Raw genomic sequence first — 12,715 nt, 5'->3', positions numbered from 1 at the left:
TTCCACAGGTTCAATCACTGTTCCGTCCCACGTTGTTCTCACTGGGCCGGTCAATCGAACAACACTTGGCCGCACATACCAACAGAGAAGAAAAAAAGCCTGTTCACTCAAACAAAGTGCTGCCAGTGCCGAACTGCCCTTCACAGCTGTCACCACCCGAAAAGTTATGTTTCATCGGCTCAGCTAACTTCGAACTGATGTTAACGGGCACGTGAAGTTCAAAACGGTCCGATTTCGAACGGAGTTCCGCGTGCGTGTCTTAGCAAGTTCGGTTAGCTCGTGTTAGCTGGCTGCTACGCACGCGTGTCTGCTCGAATGTTAAACACTTCACGACTTGTGGCAGAACAAGCAAGCGAAGTGAGAACAGCAACATTCCCATTGTCGTACCTTTTCTTTCTGAACCACGGGGTTTCGTCGGGAGCAGGAGCAGAGGTTCGCTAACTTCCCCGCCGCCAGTGCAGAGTCCGCCAACGTCAGGAGACGACGTGGTGACGTCAGGAGGAACGCCCCGCCCCTCTCGTTCTCCTCGGTAGTTGTGTTGTTGTTGTTGTTTCATTGAACAAAGATCATATAGAGAATATTTGGCATTACGATTTTAATATTAACCGTTACAAATATGTTTCACCTTTGAGATAACACACACACACACACACACACACACACACATTGCTTTGCTGACACTTTGTCGGCAGATCTGCATGTTTTATTTAGCCAATTTTATTCTTCAATAAGCTGAAATAGCTTCTAACAATATAAAGGTGAACGTGTTCATATGAATGTGTAAAGATAGATAATGGATCAGTGCAAAGAACTATAATAAATAAATAAATGAAATACACTTTATTTATTTATTTGTTATTATATTCATCAAAGCAAACCCATACTGTGTCAATGCTTGTCACATTTGTTCCTCTTTGTCCAAAACAGAACAGTCAGATATTGAAAGGAGTCATAACTCGGTCAGAAATGAGGCACGTGGTGTATGTGGCCACATGGTGGCAGCACGTTACTATGAATGTTTTCAGATGACGGATGCTTTCCTGTGATAGTTCAAAAAGTTTTCCAGATGAAGAAACTTCTTCAATCCAAATTATGACCTTTACTGGTCTTAATCTTTTTGAAAGCAAAGCAATGTGTTCGTTTTATCAGGGTGTAATAAACCTTGCAGGAAAAAAAAGGGGTCAAATTTTATGCAACCATCCATCTCTTTTCTGCCACTCATTCAAACTTTATCTTTTAATAAAAGTATTGAAGGATCAGATAAGAACCTCTACATCAAATCGTTTGGGGCGGTAGTCGTAAGATAACTGTTTCAGTTGTTTTCTAAATTTGATCCCGTTGTGCATGTTCTGCTGTCGTCTCTCTCTATAGTCACGATCAACAAATCTTAAAAGTACTAATATTGTGAGTTTAATGTCATCCATATTCATTCTTAAGTCATTTACAACCGTAACTAGTTCTCTCTCTGTGCTATGGTGGAGACGAAAACCAGATTGATGTTTCTCAAGTGTGCCGCTGAAATCAAGATATAATCATTTAGTTGTCTGAAAACAAGCTTCTCAAGAATTTTGCTTCAAAAGGAAAGGTTAGAAACTCAGAGCTCAGGTTCATAACTTTTCAGATGAAAAGCCCTGTAATTTACCTCAAAATAAAGCACTGCCACATTAATTTATCTTTACGTTTAAATAATGATAAATGAATATAATAACAACATAAATAATACAAAATAAATAGATTCTCTGAGCTCAGAAGAGGTCATAGAGGTCAGTCTTCAAATTCTTCAAAGAGTCATGAGCCCTGAGGGGCGATTTGGCCTGTTTCCTTTTCATGAGCTTTGAGGAACTCAAACAAGGTCCCTTTTAAAAACAGAGAAAAGTGGTTTCATTTTCCTCCATTTGGATTTATGGATAAAGAAATTTACTTGTAGAACCAGATTGTTTTTACAAGACCAGACACAAGATGGAGCCGGTGTTTAGCAAGAAAATCCCAAATTCCCTGTAAAAATTCAAATTTGACACAGCAACAGCACAACTTGGGCAACTTTATTTAGATATGAACTTAAGAATATAAAAACAGAATCTAAGTTATATACGATGAAATAGAAAAATACTACATAGTATATACTAAAAGTTTATGTGATTGATGCGTTTGTAGAAGTTAAATTGTGTTTTATACATCTTGTGTTTGTTTTTCGCGGTGTGCTTGAAGCTCCCTGAACCGTACTCTGCAGCAAAATGTTATCACCATTTATACACATGACATATTCACTCTCCTGCAGTCTGTCAGAATGGAAACTGTCACATAACACTAAAACAGAATCGAGTCAAAACAGAGAAAAAACAACAATGTTTTTTTGGTATTATTTCTTTTATTTCTCAGACAGCAGAGAAAAAACAGAGAGGACTTGATATTTCAGTTCAACTAGTGCACATCAAATCAATCATTAGGAGCATTCAAATCCGAGTGGTAGAGTCTATTTCTTTTTTAATTGCAAGGCTTTTTCAAAGACATCCATATATTTTCATAGTGAACGTGAAGGCAAACAACCAAAAAACAGACTGCAGATAAATATTTAAGAAGCTCTTTGTGGGACCATCAGACTTGCAGGGCTTGATTATTTGCAATTTGTGCCTGTTCGGGCCTTGGGTTTTGCAGCAGCAATTACTTTACAAACCTTCACACGTATAAAAAGCACTCCTCTGATCTGAGACAGACTCAGGCCGTAAACCAGAGGGTTACTGATGGGGGGGATGATTAAAAACTCTAGAGATAAAGCAACAATGACAAACATATTGGCTATGTCAAACTTATAAAGTGAAGCTTCACAAAATATTGCAATGCAAAAGTTCAAAAATGTCACTATGTGGGGCAGGCAGGTTTGCAACGCCTTTCTTCTGAATTCAGACGAGTTTCTCCTGCAGACGAGAAGAATGCGCAGGTACGTGTACAGGACAAAGAACAAGGGGAGAAAGATCGATATCACAGTGAGAACCTGACTTGCTAACTCGACCATGGTTGTATCCACGCAAGAGAGTTTTACCACAGACCAGCTGGTGCAAAAAAGCCGGTGCACTCTGTTTCCACACAGAGGCAGACGGCTGGACAGACCGAAAAGGAAGCCGAAAACACACACAGGGCTGAGCAATGCAAAAATCAAAAGGCGTCGCACCATCTTCATCGACATTTTACTGTCATAGTGTAAAGGGTGGATAATGGCAACAAATCGATCATAGGCCATGGCAGTGAGAATAGTCACCTCATGTGCTTTATAGCTGTGAATAAAGTACATCTGAATGAAGCACATTGCACGTGATATCAAATGAGTGTCATGCAGCACGTCCATCAGAAACCTGGGGAAGAAGGCGGTCGAGCCGAGCAGAGAGTTAAAGGACAGACAGCAGATAAATATATACATGGGCTGATGCAGAGACTTCTCCAGGCAGACGGTGAGAAAAATGACGGCGTTAGCAGAGATTATAGTCGCGTAGATCAGCAGACACAGGCAGAAGAACAGATACCTGAGCGGCCCGTAGTCCACAAATAGTGTGAACTGAAAGTAGAGCGGATTCCAGGTGCTGTTAGTCCCCATGTCTGCACAATAGCAGAGGTGGAAGAAGAGCAAGAGGACAGGGAAACACACCAAGTTGTTGGGGTTAGAATGTATCATGAAAATTATCTTAACAATTTTAACCCCATGAGACATAAAACATACGCCCGGCCTCTATGTGTGGAGGTTTCAGAAGCTGCACATCTCTTACAACCGTGCCCGGTAATATTCGTAAAACTTAAACATGTAGATTAACTCAAAGAGAGACGTTAAAAAATGAACACAGATGACAGACGAATGCGCTCAATAAAAAAGAAAGAACGTTCACACATCATTTGTGGTTCGTCAGAGCTCAAAGACATTTAAAATCCACCCCCCACAACGCATCAGTAATGTACCACATTTCCGACTGTGATAAAACACGTAGAAAACTCCACAGTACAAGAAAATGCCATTATTCTCATCTGTTCTATGACAATCGTGAAAATACGCATCAGCAATTAAAATATACAGCTGCTGTAAGTCAAGTGTACAAAAATGAAATCATGTTGCAGTCGCTGCGTTTGCACAGTCAGACTTTGGGACCATGCAGCATCTTCTCCCAGTCTGATCCGCACTGAGGCTGCACTCAGCTTTTATCCTGCTGTTACACAGAGATCACCCATGTGTAAAAAAAAAAACCTGCTGCTCACAAACAACCTCCCACCTCTACACCCACGACCCTCAACCAGTGGTCAGCAACAGGCAGCCAAAACTGGCCCTGAAATAATGATATCTGTCCCGTTAGATAATTTACATATATCTGATTTTTCTTTTTGCCAAAAAATGAAAAGCACAAAAAACGGGAAGATAAATTAATGTGGCAGTGCTTTATTTTGAGGTAAATTACAGGGCTTTTCATCTGAAAAGTTATGAACCTGAGCTCTGAGTGTTTAACCTTTCCTTTTGAAGCAAATATTCTTGAGAAGTTTGTTTTCAGACAACTAAATGATTATATCTTGATTTCAGCGGCACACTTGAGGAACATCAATCTGGTTTTCGTCTCCACCATAGCACAGAGAGAGAACTAGTTACGGTTGTAAATGACTTAAGAATGAATATGGATGACATTAAACTCACAATATTAGTACTTTTAAGATTTGTTGATAATGACTTCCTGATTAACAGATAACAGAGTTGTGTTGGTCTCTCTGGCTTAGTTTTAGACTGGTTTAGGTCTTCTCTGAACATCAGGTTTGAAACGCCTTTCTCTTGAATTCAGACGAGCAGAATGCGTAGGTACGTGTACAGGACAAAGAACATGGGGACAAAGATTGATATCACAGAAAGAACCTCACTTCCTTTGTCAATAACAGTTGTATCCACACAAGAGAGCTGAACCGCAGACCAGCTGGTGCACTCTGTCTCCACACAGAGGCAGACGGCTGGACGGACCGCAAAGGAAGACGAAAACACACACAGGGCCGAGCAATGCAAAAACTTAAAAGGCGTTGGCACCATCTTCATCGACATTTTACCTGGGGGTGGAAATCCTGGAATTAAAAGGGTTTTTTTGTTTGTAATTAGTGTTTTCTAAGTAATTAGTGTCATAACATGGATTACAAATTGTCTGAATCCATTGGTTGAGAGACTGAACTATGTATTTCAAAAAATAGTGGAGATTCTCCCTCTCACTTCTAACAAAAGGCGCAAAATGGTTGAGTCCGCCTCCATCACGACTGAGAAGTTGTCAGCTAATCTACTGACCAGTGGTTTCATAATGTCCCTCCTCAAGAAGGTAAAGTCTGGATCGCAGGAGAGAAAAGAGAGAAGAGAAAGAGAGGAAGAACAAACCAAGGGAAAACATTTGTTCATGATTTCTCTCAAAGGAAAGGTGAGCTAGCTGTTAGCAAACTCCCACTACGACAGCGAGCTAGCAGCTACCTAGCTGAGATCGACACAGCTGCTATTGCTAGCTAGCTAACTTTTACTACCTGCATACATGAGTTAGCTGGCTACTATTAGAACACACACAGTATCATAAATCAATCAGCATCATAGCTAAAATGTCATATGACATCAAATATATTCAATTTCAGAAACAGCGACAGAGAGTGGAGCAGCGGCAGGGCCTTCATCATCGTCATCTCTTGTTGATGGTGAGCTCACAGTGCCACTGGCAACTACAAGTTCTTCCAAGCAATCCTTTGTAACAGTTTTAACTGAAAGGAGCTTAGCGACACTGAAGTAGTCTGTGTTATGTATGTTAGGCCAGGGGAGGGGTGCAGGTGTACTTGGAAAAATGCATTTTTGAACTTCATTGTGACGTCACTTATCATATGACATCATATGATGGGACATTATTTTCGAATAAATATAATCTTTAGATCATCTGCATCTTGGAAAATGTGTTTTTAGGACTATATTTTGTTGACTTTGACATTTGACAGTTGAATACAAATACAATGTACTAATATAGTATATAGTATACTATAGTATATATAATCATATATTCATTATTATACTGCATTGAATACATTGTAATAAATATCATATCAAAATCATTATTTTCAAACAAAAGTGAAGTCAGACGTTACTTACTTTGTGTTTCATTCACTATCTATCAAGGTTGGTGTTACATATTGATCTCTGAAGGTTTAAGCTCAGTTTCGTTCTATTTGAATCCACCACTTTGTGCTGAGGTGCCAGAGACTGTGAAAGAGAACATCTGAGGTTGACGACAACACAGCAGAGACAAAAACATTTAATATGACTGCCATTACTGGCAGCAGTGTCATTTGTTGACAGATTACATTAAATAAGATCAGTGGAAAAGTGACACTGACATTATGAAAATATTTCATATTCAGAATACATCAATAACTAGAAAGTCACTCAGAAGAGATCAAAACACTGCCAAGGCCCAACAGTCCTTAAATTCAATGTCAAGCTGCACCAGATAATTTCATTTTTCTTTATTTTGAACAAATTAAAATAAAAAGCAAGTTTGACACTACATACAAAAACAAAAAACAAAACAAAATGTTTATAAAGTGTCACAAACAATGTTTATGAATAAAGAAATCATAAATGTCCGAAAAGGAGCAGGAGGAACCCAAAGCTTATTAATTCCCACCCCTTATTCATCTGCTTATAATTAACAGCTGAATAAACACCTATTTCCACCCTAGTCAAATATTACATAGCCATACAAAAAGAGAGAGGTAAACAAAACAAAATAACACCAAAAATACCCCAAAAACAAAGAAAAAAACCTCATAATCTACGGTATCTCTTATATACAACCCATCACCCTATAATCACCTGTCTCAGTACAATCAGTATGATGAATATCCCACTCAAAATCACCTTCCCTCATCCCAATATCCTTTAAAAAAGTGTTTTTGTACCTCTTCTTGAACTGAATTAAGTTTGCTTTACTTCCAGTTCCAAACCAAAAATTCTACCTACAGATTGTTATGCACATAGTTTTAAAATTTGTTCTGAAATGTTTTTGTTTTTTTTATTAAAAATGCTTTTGTGCAGTCTTAAATTTAACCAGATCGGTGAACTTCAGTGCATTTGACTTTAAGAATAATGAATCATACACACACTCCTATATATCAGTCCACTAAATCGGTCCGGGTTTTTTTTTCATTCAGATCCATAAATTATTCTGTGGGAAAATTGTCCTAATTCAAATTGTTCAAGAAAGAGATTCAAAAAATCCTTGATCCGCCCCTTTGTCCGGATCCATGCCAAGATTTAATGGATTCTTTAGTCCATGCACCGTCCTTCCAACAAGATTCTTGGAAATCTGTTTGGTAGTATTTGCGTAATCCTGCTGATGAACAAACAAACAAACAAACAAACACACAAACCAACCACCAACAAACAACAAACCGGGCTGAAAACAGCCTCCTTGGCAGAGGTGATGATCTCAGTCAACACAACAGGGAACACAACATTAATATAACTGTCATTCCTGGCAGCAGGTTTCTTTGTTGATAGAAAATTAAATAAGGTCGGTGGAAAAATTTGATTAACCTAGTTACAAACGGAATAAAAATGCTTGCTATTCAAATACCTTCAGCAAATAAATCAGTAATCACATTATCAAAGGTAAATGTCTGTTTGTTCTGCTTTAGTCAGAGGAATAAATCCTCACATCTCCTCATCATCACCACAGTAGAAAGGCCTGTAAATGAATTCATCAGTGCTAACAGTTTAGTTCACTTTGACCTGAGACAACAGACGTTTGAGGTGTTTGGAAATTTCTTTCATTTTCAGGCCATATATGATTGGATTAAAAATAGGATTATATATTATTATTTGCATAGTCATTACAAAACGGGCAACTTTTGGAAAATCTGATTCCAGTCTAACAATAATGACGTTGTACGTAACCAAACATGAATAGTTGATTAGAACCAGCAAGTGAGGCATACAGGTCTGTGCAGCTTTCTTCCTGACCTCTCCACTTCTGAAGGATATTATCAGTATCTTTGTGTATGTAAACAGTATGAAGAACATAGGAAAAAATACAGAATTAACCAGAACAAATATACCATATATAGACAATGCTCTTGAAGTCACACAGTAAAGATGGTTGACTGAATTGTTGCAAAAAATCCCTTTCAAAGCGAAGGTGCAGAGTCTGTTGTAACTATTCCACACAACTGCAACTGCAGTATGACAAGCAGGAAGAATCCAAGCCACAACCAGCAAAATACCAACAGTGGTTCTTCTCATGATAGTTGGATATTCCATAGGTTTACATATAGACACATACCTATCGTAGGCCATGACTGACAAGAGTAAGAATTCTGAAGAACTCAAAGAATAATATAGAAAACACTGAAAGAGACAGGCGGAATATGATATGATCTGTTTTTCGGATAAAAAGTCAATCAAAAGCTTGGGATAGATAACAGTGCTGAGCAGAACAGAGTTCAGTAACAGAGCTGCAATGAATATGTACATAGGCTCATGGAGGTTTAGGTGAATCACGATAAGACACACAATGGTGGCATTGCAGCAAATTATCAGAATATACGCAAAAAGCATGATCATAAAATACAAGTACCTGTATTTTTGCACTTTCACGTGGCCTTCAAGAGTTATATATGTTACATTTAATTCAGCAGCCATTGATGTTATCAAATGAAACAGGTCAGCATGAGCACAGATTACGTCTCAGTCAGGGTGAAGACTGCGACAACGAAGTCTGTGACAACCTGTATGTGCAAATGCACTTGGTGTGCGTTTGTCTAGATTTCATCAGACTGTCTCAATAGTGTCATCAAACTCTGGAGATATGAACCCATGAGTAAAATCTCTAAAAAATGGAGATATAATTATGAGGGTACCAGAGAGCCCAAAGCTGGACTCAGGTCCATGAAAAAACATGTCAGGAATTAGCTCACATATTTTCTATTCTATAAAAGAAATTAAACTACAATTTAACGTGGTGGTGATGGGGCCCCCTTACCCAAACCAATCTCCTCAGATGATCAATGACTGTATATAAAGACGATCGGTTACTGTTTATAAAGACAATTAATGAATGTCTAAAGACAATCAGTTATGTATATAAAGACAACCAGTGACCGTATATAAAGATGATGATGAATACTCATTAAATATATTATTTTATATATATATATATATATTATTATACTGCATTGGATACATTATGCATACATACATCAATATTATATAAAAATCATTATTTTCAAACAAAAGTGAATTCAAATGTTATTTACTTTGTGTTTCATTCACTATTTATAGATATTGGTTTTACATATTGATCTGTGAAGGTTGAAGCTCAGGTTCGTTCTATTTGAATCCACCACTTTGTGCTGAGGTGCCAGAGACAGTAAACTAGAAACATTTCACCTGAGGTTGAAGTCAACACAGCAAAGACAACAACATGAATATGACTGTCACTACTGGCAGCAGGTTTATTTGTTGACAGATTCAATTACATAAGACCGGTGGAAATGTGCAAACTTACATAATAAAAAATATTTGATAATCAGAATACATCAATAACTAGAAAGTCACTCAGTAGAGATCAAAACTCCGCCAATTCCAACCAGTCCTCAAATTCAATATCAATTGATTTGATTTGATTTTTCTTTATTTCGAACAAATTAAAATAAAAAGCAAGTGTGACACTGAATACAAACCACCCTGTCTTTCCATAAACAGTTTTGTATATCAGGGAAGTTGATTATTTCTTGCTTTGTACATGATTTGTGCAGTCCTAAATTTAACCAGATCAGCGAACTACAGCACATGTGACTTTAAGAATAATGAATCACACACACACTCGTAGATATCAGTCCACTAAATAGGTCTGGTTATTTTTTCATCGAGATACATGAATTATTCTGTGGGAAATTGGTGAAAATGTTCCTTTTTTTAAACGTCCTAATTCACAATGTTCAAGAAAGAGGAGTTTTTTTATATCCTGGATCCGCCCCTTTGTCTGGATCCATGCCAAAATTTTATGTATAATTTTTCATCCATGTCCGATCCTTCCAACAAGATTTCTGGAAATTTGTTTGGTAGTTTTTGTGTACTCCTGCTGACGAAAACAAACAAACTCACACACACAAACCAACCAACAACCAACAAAAAACCGGGCTGAAAACAGCCTCCTTGGCGGAGGTGATGATCTCAGTCAACACAACATGGAACCCAACATTAATATAACTTTCATTCCTGGCAGCAGGTTTCTTTGTTGATAGAAAATTAAATAAGGTCGTTGGAAAAAATGTGATTTACCTAGTTACAAATGGAATAAAAATGCTTGCTATTCAAATACTTTCAGCAAATATATCAGTTCATCAGTGTTAACAGTTTAATTCACTTTGACCTGAGACAACAGACATTTGAGGTGTTTGGAAATTTCTTTCATTTTCAGGCCATATATGATTGGATTTAAAATAGGATTATATATTATTATTTGCATAGTCATTACAAAACGGGCAACTTTTGGAAAATCTGATTCCAGTTTAACAATAATGACGTCATACGTGATCAAACATGAATAGTTGATTAGAACCAGCAAGTGAGGCATACAGGTCTGTGCAGCTTTCTTCCTGACCTCTCCACTTCTGAAGGATATTATCAGTATCTTTGTGTATGTAAACAGTATGAAAAACATGGGAAAAAATACAAGATTCACTAGAACAACTATACCATAAATAGACAATGCTCTTGAAGTCACACAGTAAAGATGGTTGACTGAATTGTTGCAAAAAATCCCTTTCAAAGCAAGAGTACATAGTCTGTTGTCGATATTCCCCACAACTGGAACTGCAGTCTGACAAGCAGGAAGAATCCAAGCCACAACCAGCAAAATACCAACAGTAGTTCTCGTCATAATAGTTGGATATTCCATAGGTTTACATATAGACACATACCTATCGTAGGCCATGACTGACAAGAGTAAGAATTCTGAAGAACTTAAAGAATAATATAGAAAACACTGAAAGAGACAGGCGGAATATGATATGATCTGTTTTTCGGATAAAAAGTCAATCAAAAGCTTGGGATAGATAACAGTGCTGAGCAGAACAGAGTTCAGTAACAGAGCTGCAATGAATATGTACATAGGCTCATGGAGGTTTAGGTGAATCACGATAAGACACACAATGGTGGCATTGCAGCAAATTATCAGAATATACGCAAAAAGCATGATCATAAAATAAAAGTACCTGTATTTTTCCACTCTCACGTGCCCTTCAAGAGTTATATATGTTACATTAAATTCAGCAGCCATTGATGTTATCAAATGAAACGGGTCAGCATGAGCACAGATAACGTCTCAGTCAGGGTGAAGACTGCGACAACGAAGTCTGTGACAACCTGTATGTTCAAATGCACTTGGTGTGCGTTTGTCTAGATTTCATCAGACTGTGTCAACAGTGTCATCAAACTCTGGAGATATGAACCCATGAGTAAAATCTCTGAAAATGGAGAGATAATTATGAAGGTATCAATGAGCCTTAAGCTGGTGGTGGTGACGGGGAACCTCAGAGTGTTGACTGTTCTCCATCAAAGATTAATATTCCCCCAAAACAAGACTTTTTCAGTACATACACTGGGAATGCTGGGAAATTCATTCTTTTTACTCAGCTATTGGCAAAACCAATGACTGTATAGATCAAGAGATTAGAAACTCTATATAAACTAAATTAGTACTGTATATTAAGACAATCAATGACTGTATATGAAGACAATCAGTGACTGTATATAAAGATAATCAGTTACTATATATGAAGACAATAATTTACTGTACAAAGACAATATGTTACTGTATATAAGACAATCTGTTACTGTATATAAAGACGATCACTTACTGTATATGCAGATGATCAATGACTAGTGACTGCATATGAAGATGATCAGTGACTGTATATAAAGACGATCAATGACTAGTGATAGTATATGAAGACGATTAATGACTAGTGACTGTATATGAAGACGATCAGTGACTGTATATACTGTAAAGACAATCAGTCACTGGTGACTGTATATGAAGACGATGAGTTACTCTATATAAAGACGATCAATGACTAGCGACTGTGTATTTAGACGATCAATTACTCTTTAAAGACAATCAGTGACCATATATGAAGATGATCAATGACTATATATAAAGACAGGCAAAGACTGTATATAAAGACAGGCAAAGACTATATAAGAGTATCAATGACTAGTGACTGTATATAAAGATGATTAATGACTAGTGACTGTATATAGAGACAATCAATGACATTATAAAGATTATCAATGACTAGTGACTGTATATAAAGATGATCAATGACTGTATATAAAGATGGGCCTATCTGTTTGGAGCATGTTCTCCCTGTGTCCGCGTGGGTTCTCTCTGGGTTCTCTGGCTTCCCCCCACAGTCCAAAGACATGCAGGTTGTGGTTAGGTTAAATTAATTGGGGACACTAAAGTGACCATAGGTGAGTATATGAGCATGAATAGTTGTTTGTCTGTATGTTGGCCCTGCAATACGTTGGCGATCTGTCGAGGGTGAACCCTGCCTCTCGCCCAATGTCAGCTGGGATTGACTCCAGCCCCCCACGACCCTGAAAAGGATTAAGTGGTATAGATAGCTGATGGTGGCATTTATTTATTCTGTATTAATCGTTAATCTGTATCGC

General features: G+C 37.6%; 4 protein-coding genes across 4 annotated transcripts in view; all 4 read right to left on the bottom strand.

Moving 5' to 3' along the window:
* Positions 1-515, bottom strand: part of esd (esterase D/formylglutathione hydrolase) — a 5,971-nt gene extending 5,456 nt beyond the window's left edge. Inside the window, exon 1 of the mRNA XM_035604533.2 lies at positions 388-515. The gene's annotated coding sequence lies outside the window, so the exon portion shown is untranslated. The remainder of the gene's footprint in view (positions 1-387) is intronic.
* Positions 516-2,431: 1,916 nt separating this feature from the next.
* Positions 2,432-3,802, bottom strand: LOC118282677 (olfactory receptor 6N1-like). Its single transcript, XM_035603965.2, has one exon. The coding sequence runs from the start codon at positions 3,701-3,703 to the stop codon at positions 2,615-2,617; it is 1,089 nt and encodes a 362-aa protein (XP_035459858.2). The 5' UTR covers positions 3,704-3,802; the 3' UTR covers positions 2,432-2,614.
* Positions 3,803-7,753: 3,951 nt separating this feature from the next.
* LOC118282644 (olfactory receptor 13C2-like) lies at positions 7,754-8,677 on the bottom strand. The gene has a single exon (XM_035603914.2). It carries the CDS (start codon positions 8,675-8,677, stop codon positions 7,754-7,756), a length of 924 nt encoding a protein of 307 aa, XP_035459807.1.
* A 1,717-nt stretch (positions 8,678-10,394) lies between these two features.
* On the bottom strand, positions 10,395-11,318 carry LOC118282639 (olfactory receptor 13C2-like). The gene has a single exon (XM_035603908.2). The coding sequence runs from the start codon at positions 11,316-11,318 to the stop codon at positions 10,395-10,397; it is 924 nt and encodes a 307-aa protein (XP_035459801.1).
* Between the last annotated feature and the right edge of the window lie 1,397 nt (positions 11,319-12,715).

The sequence above is a fragment of the Scophthalmus maximus genome, chromosome 14, assembly GCF_022379125.1.
Source record: "Scophthalmus maximus strain ysfricsl-2021 chromosome 14, ASM2237912v1, whole genome shotgun sequence".
Classification (NCBI taxonomy): domain Eukaryota; kingdom Metazoa; phylum Chordata; class Actinopteri; order Pleuronectiformes; family Scophthalmidae; genus Scophthalmus; species Scophthalmus maximus.
Note: the sequence above shows the minus strand (reverse complement) of the source record. Positions and strands in the feature narration are given on the sequence as shown.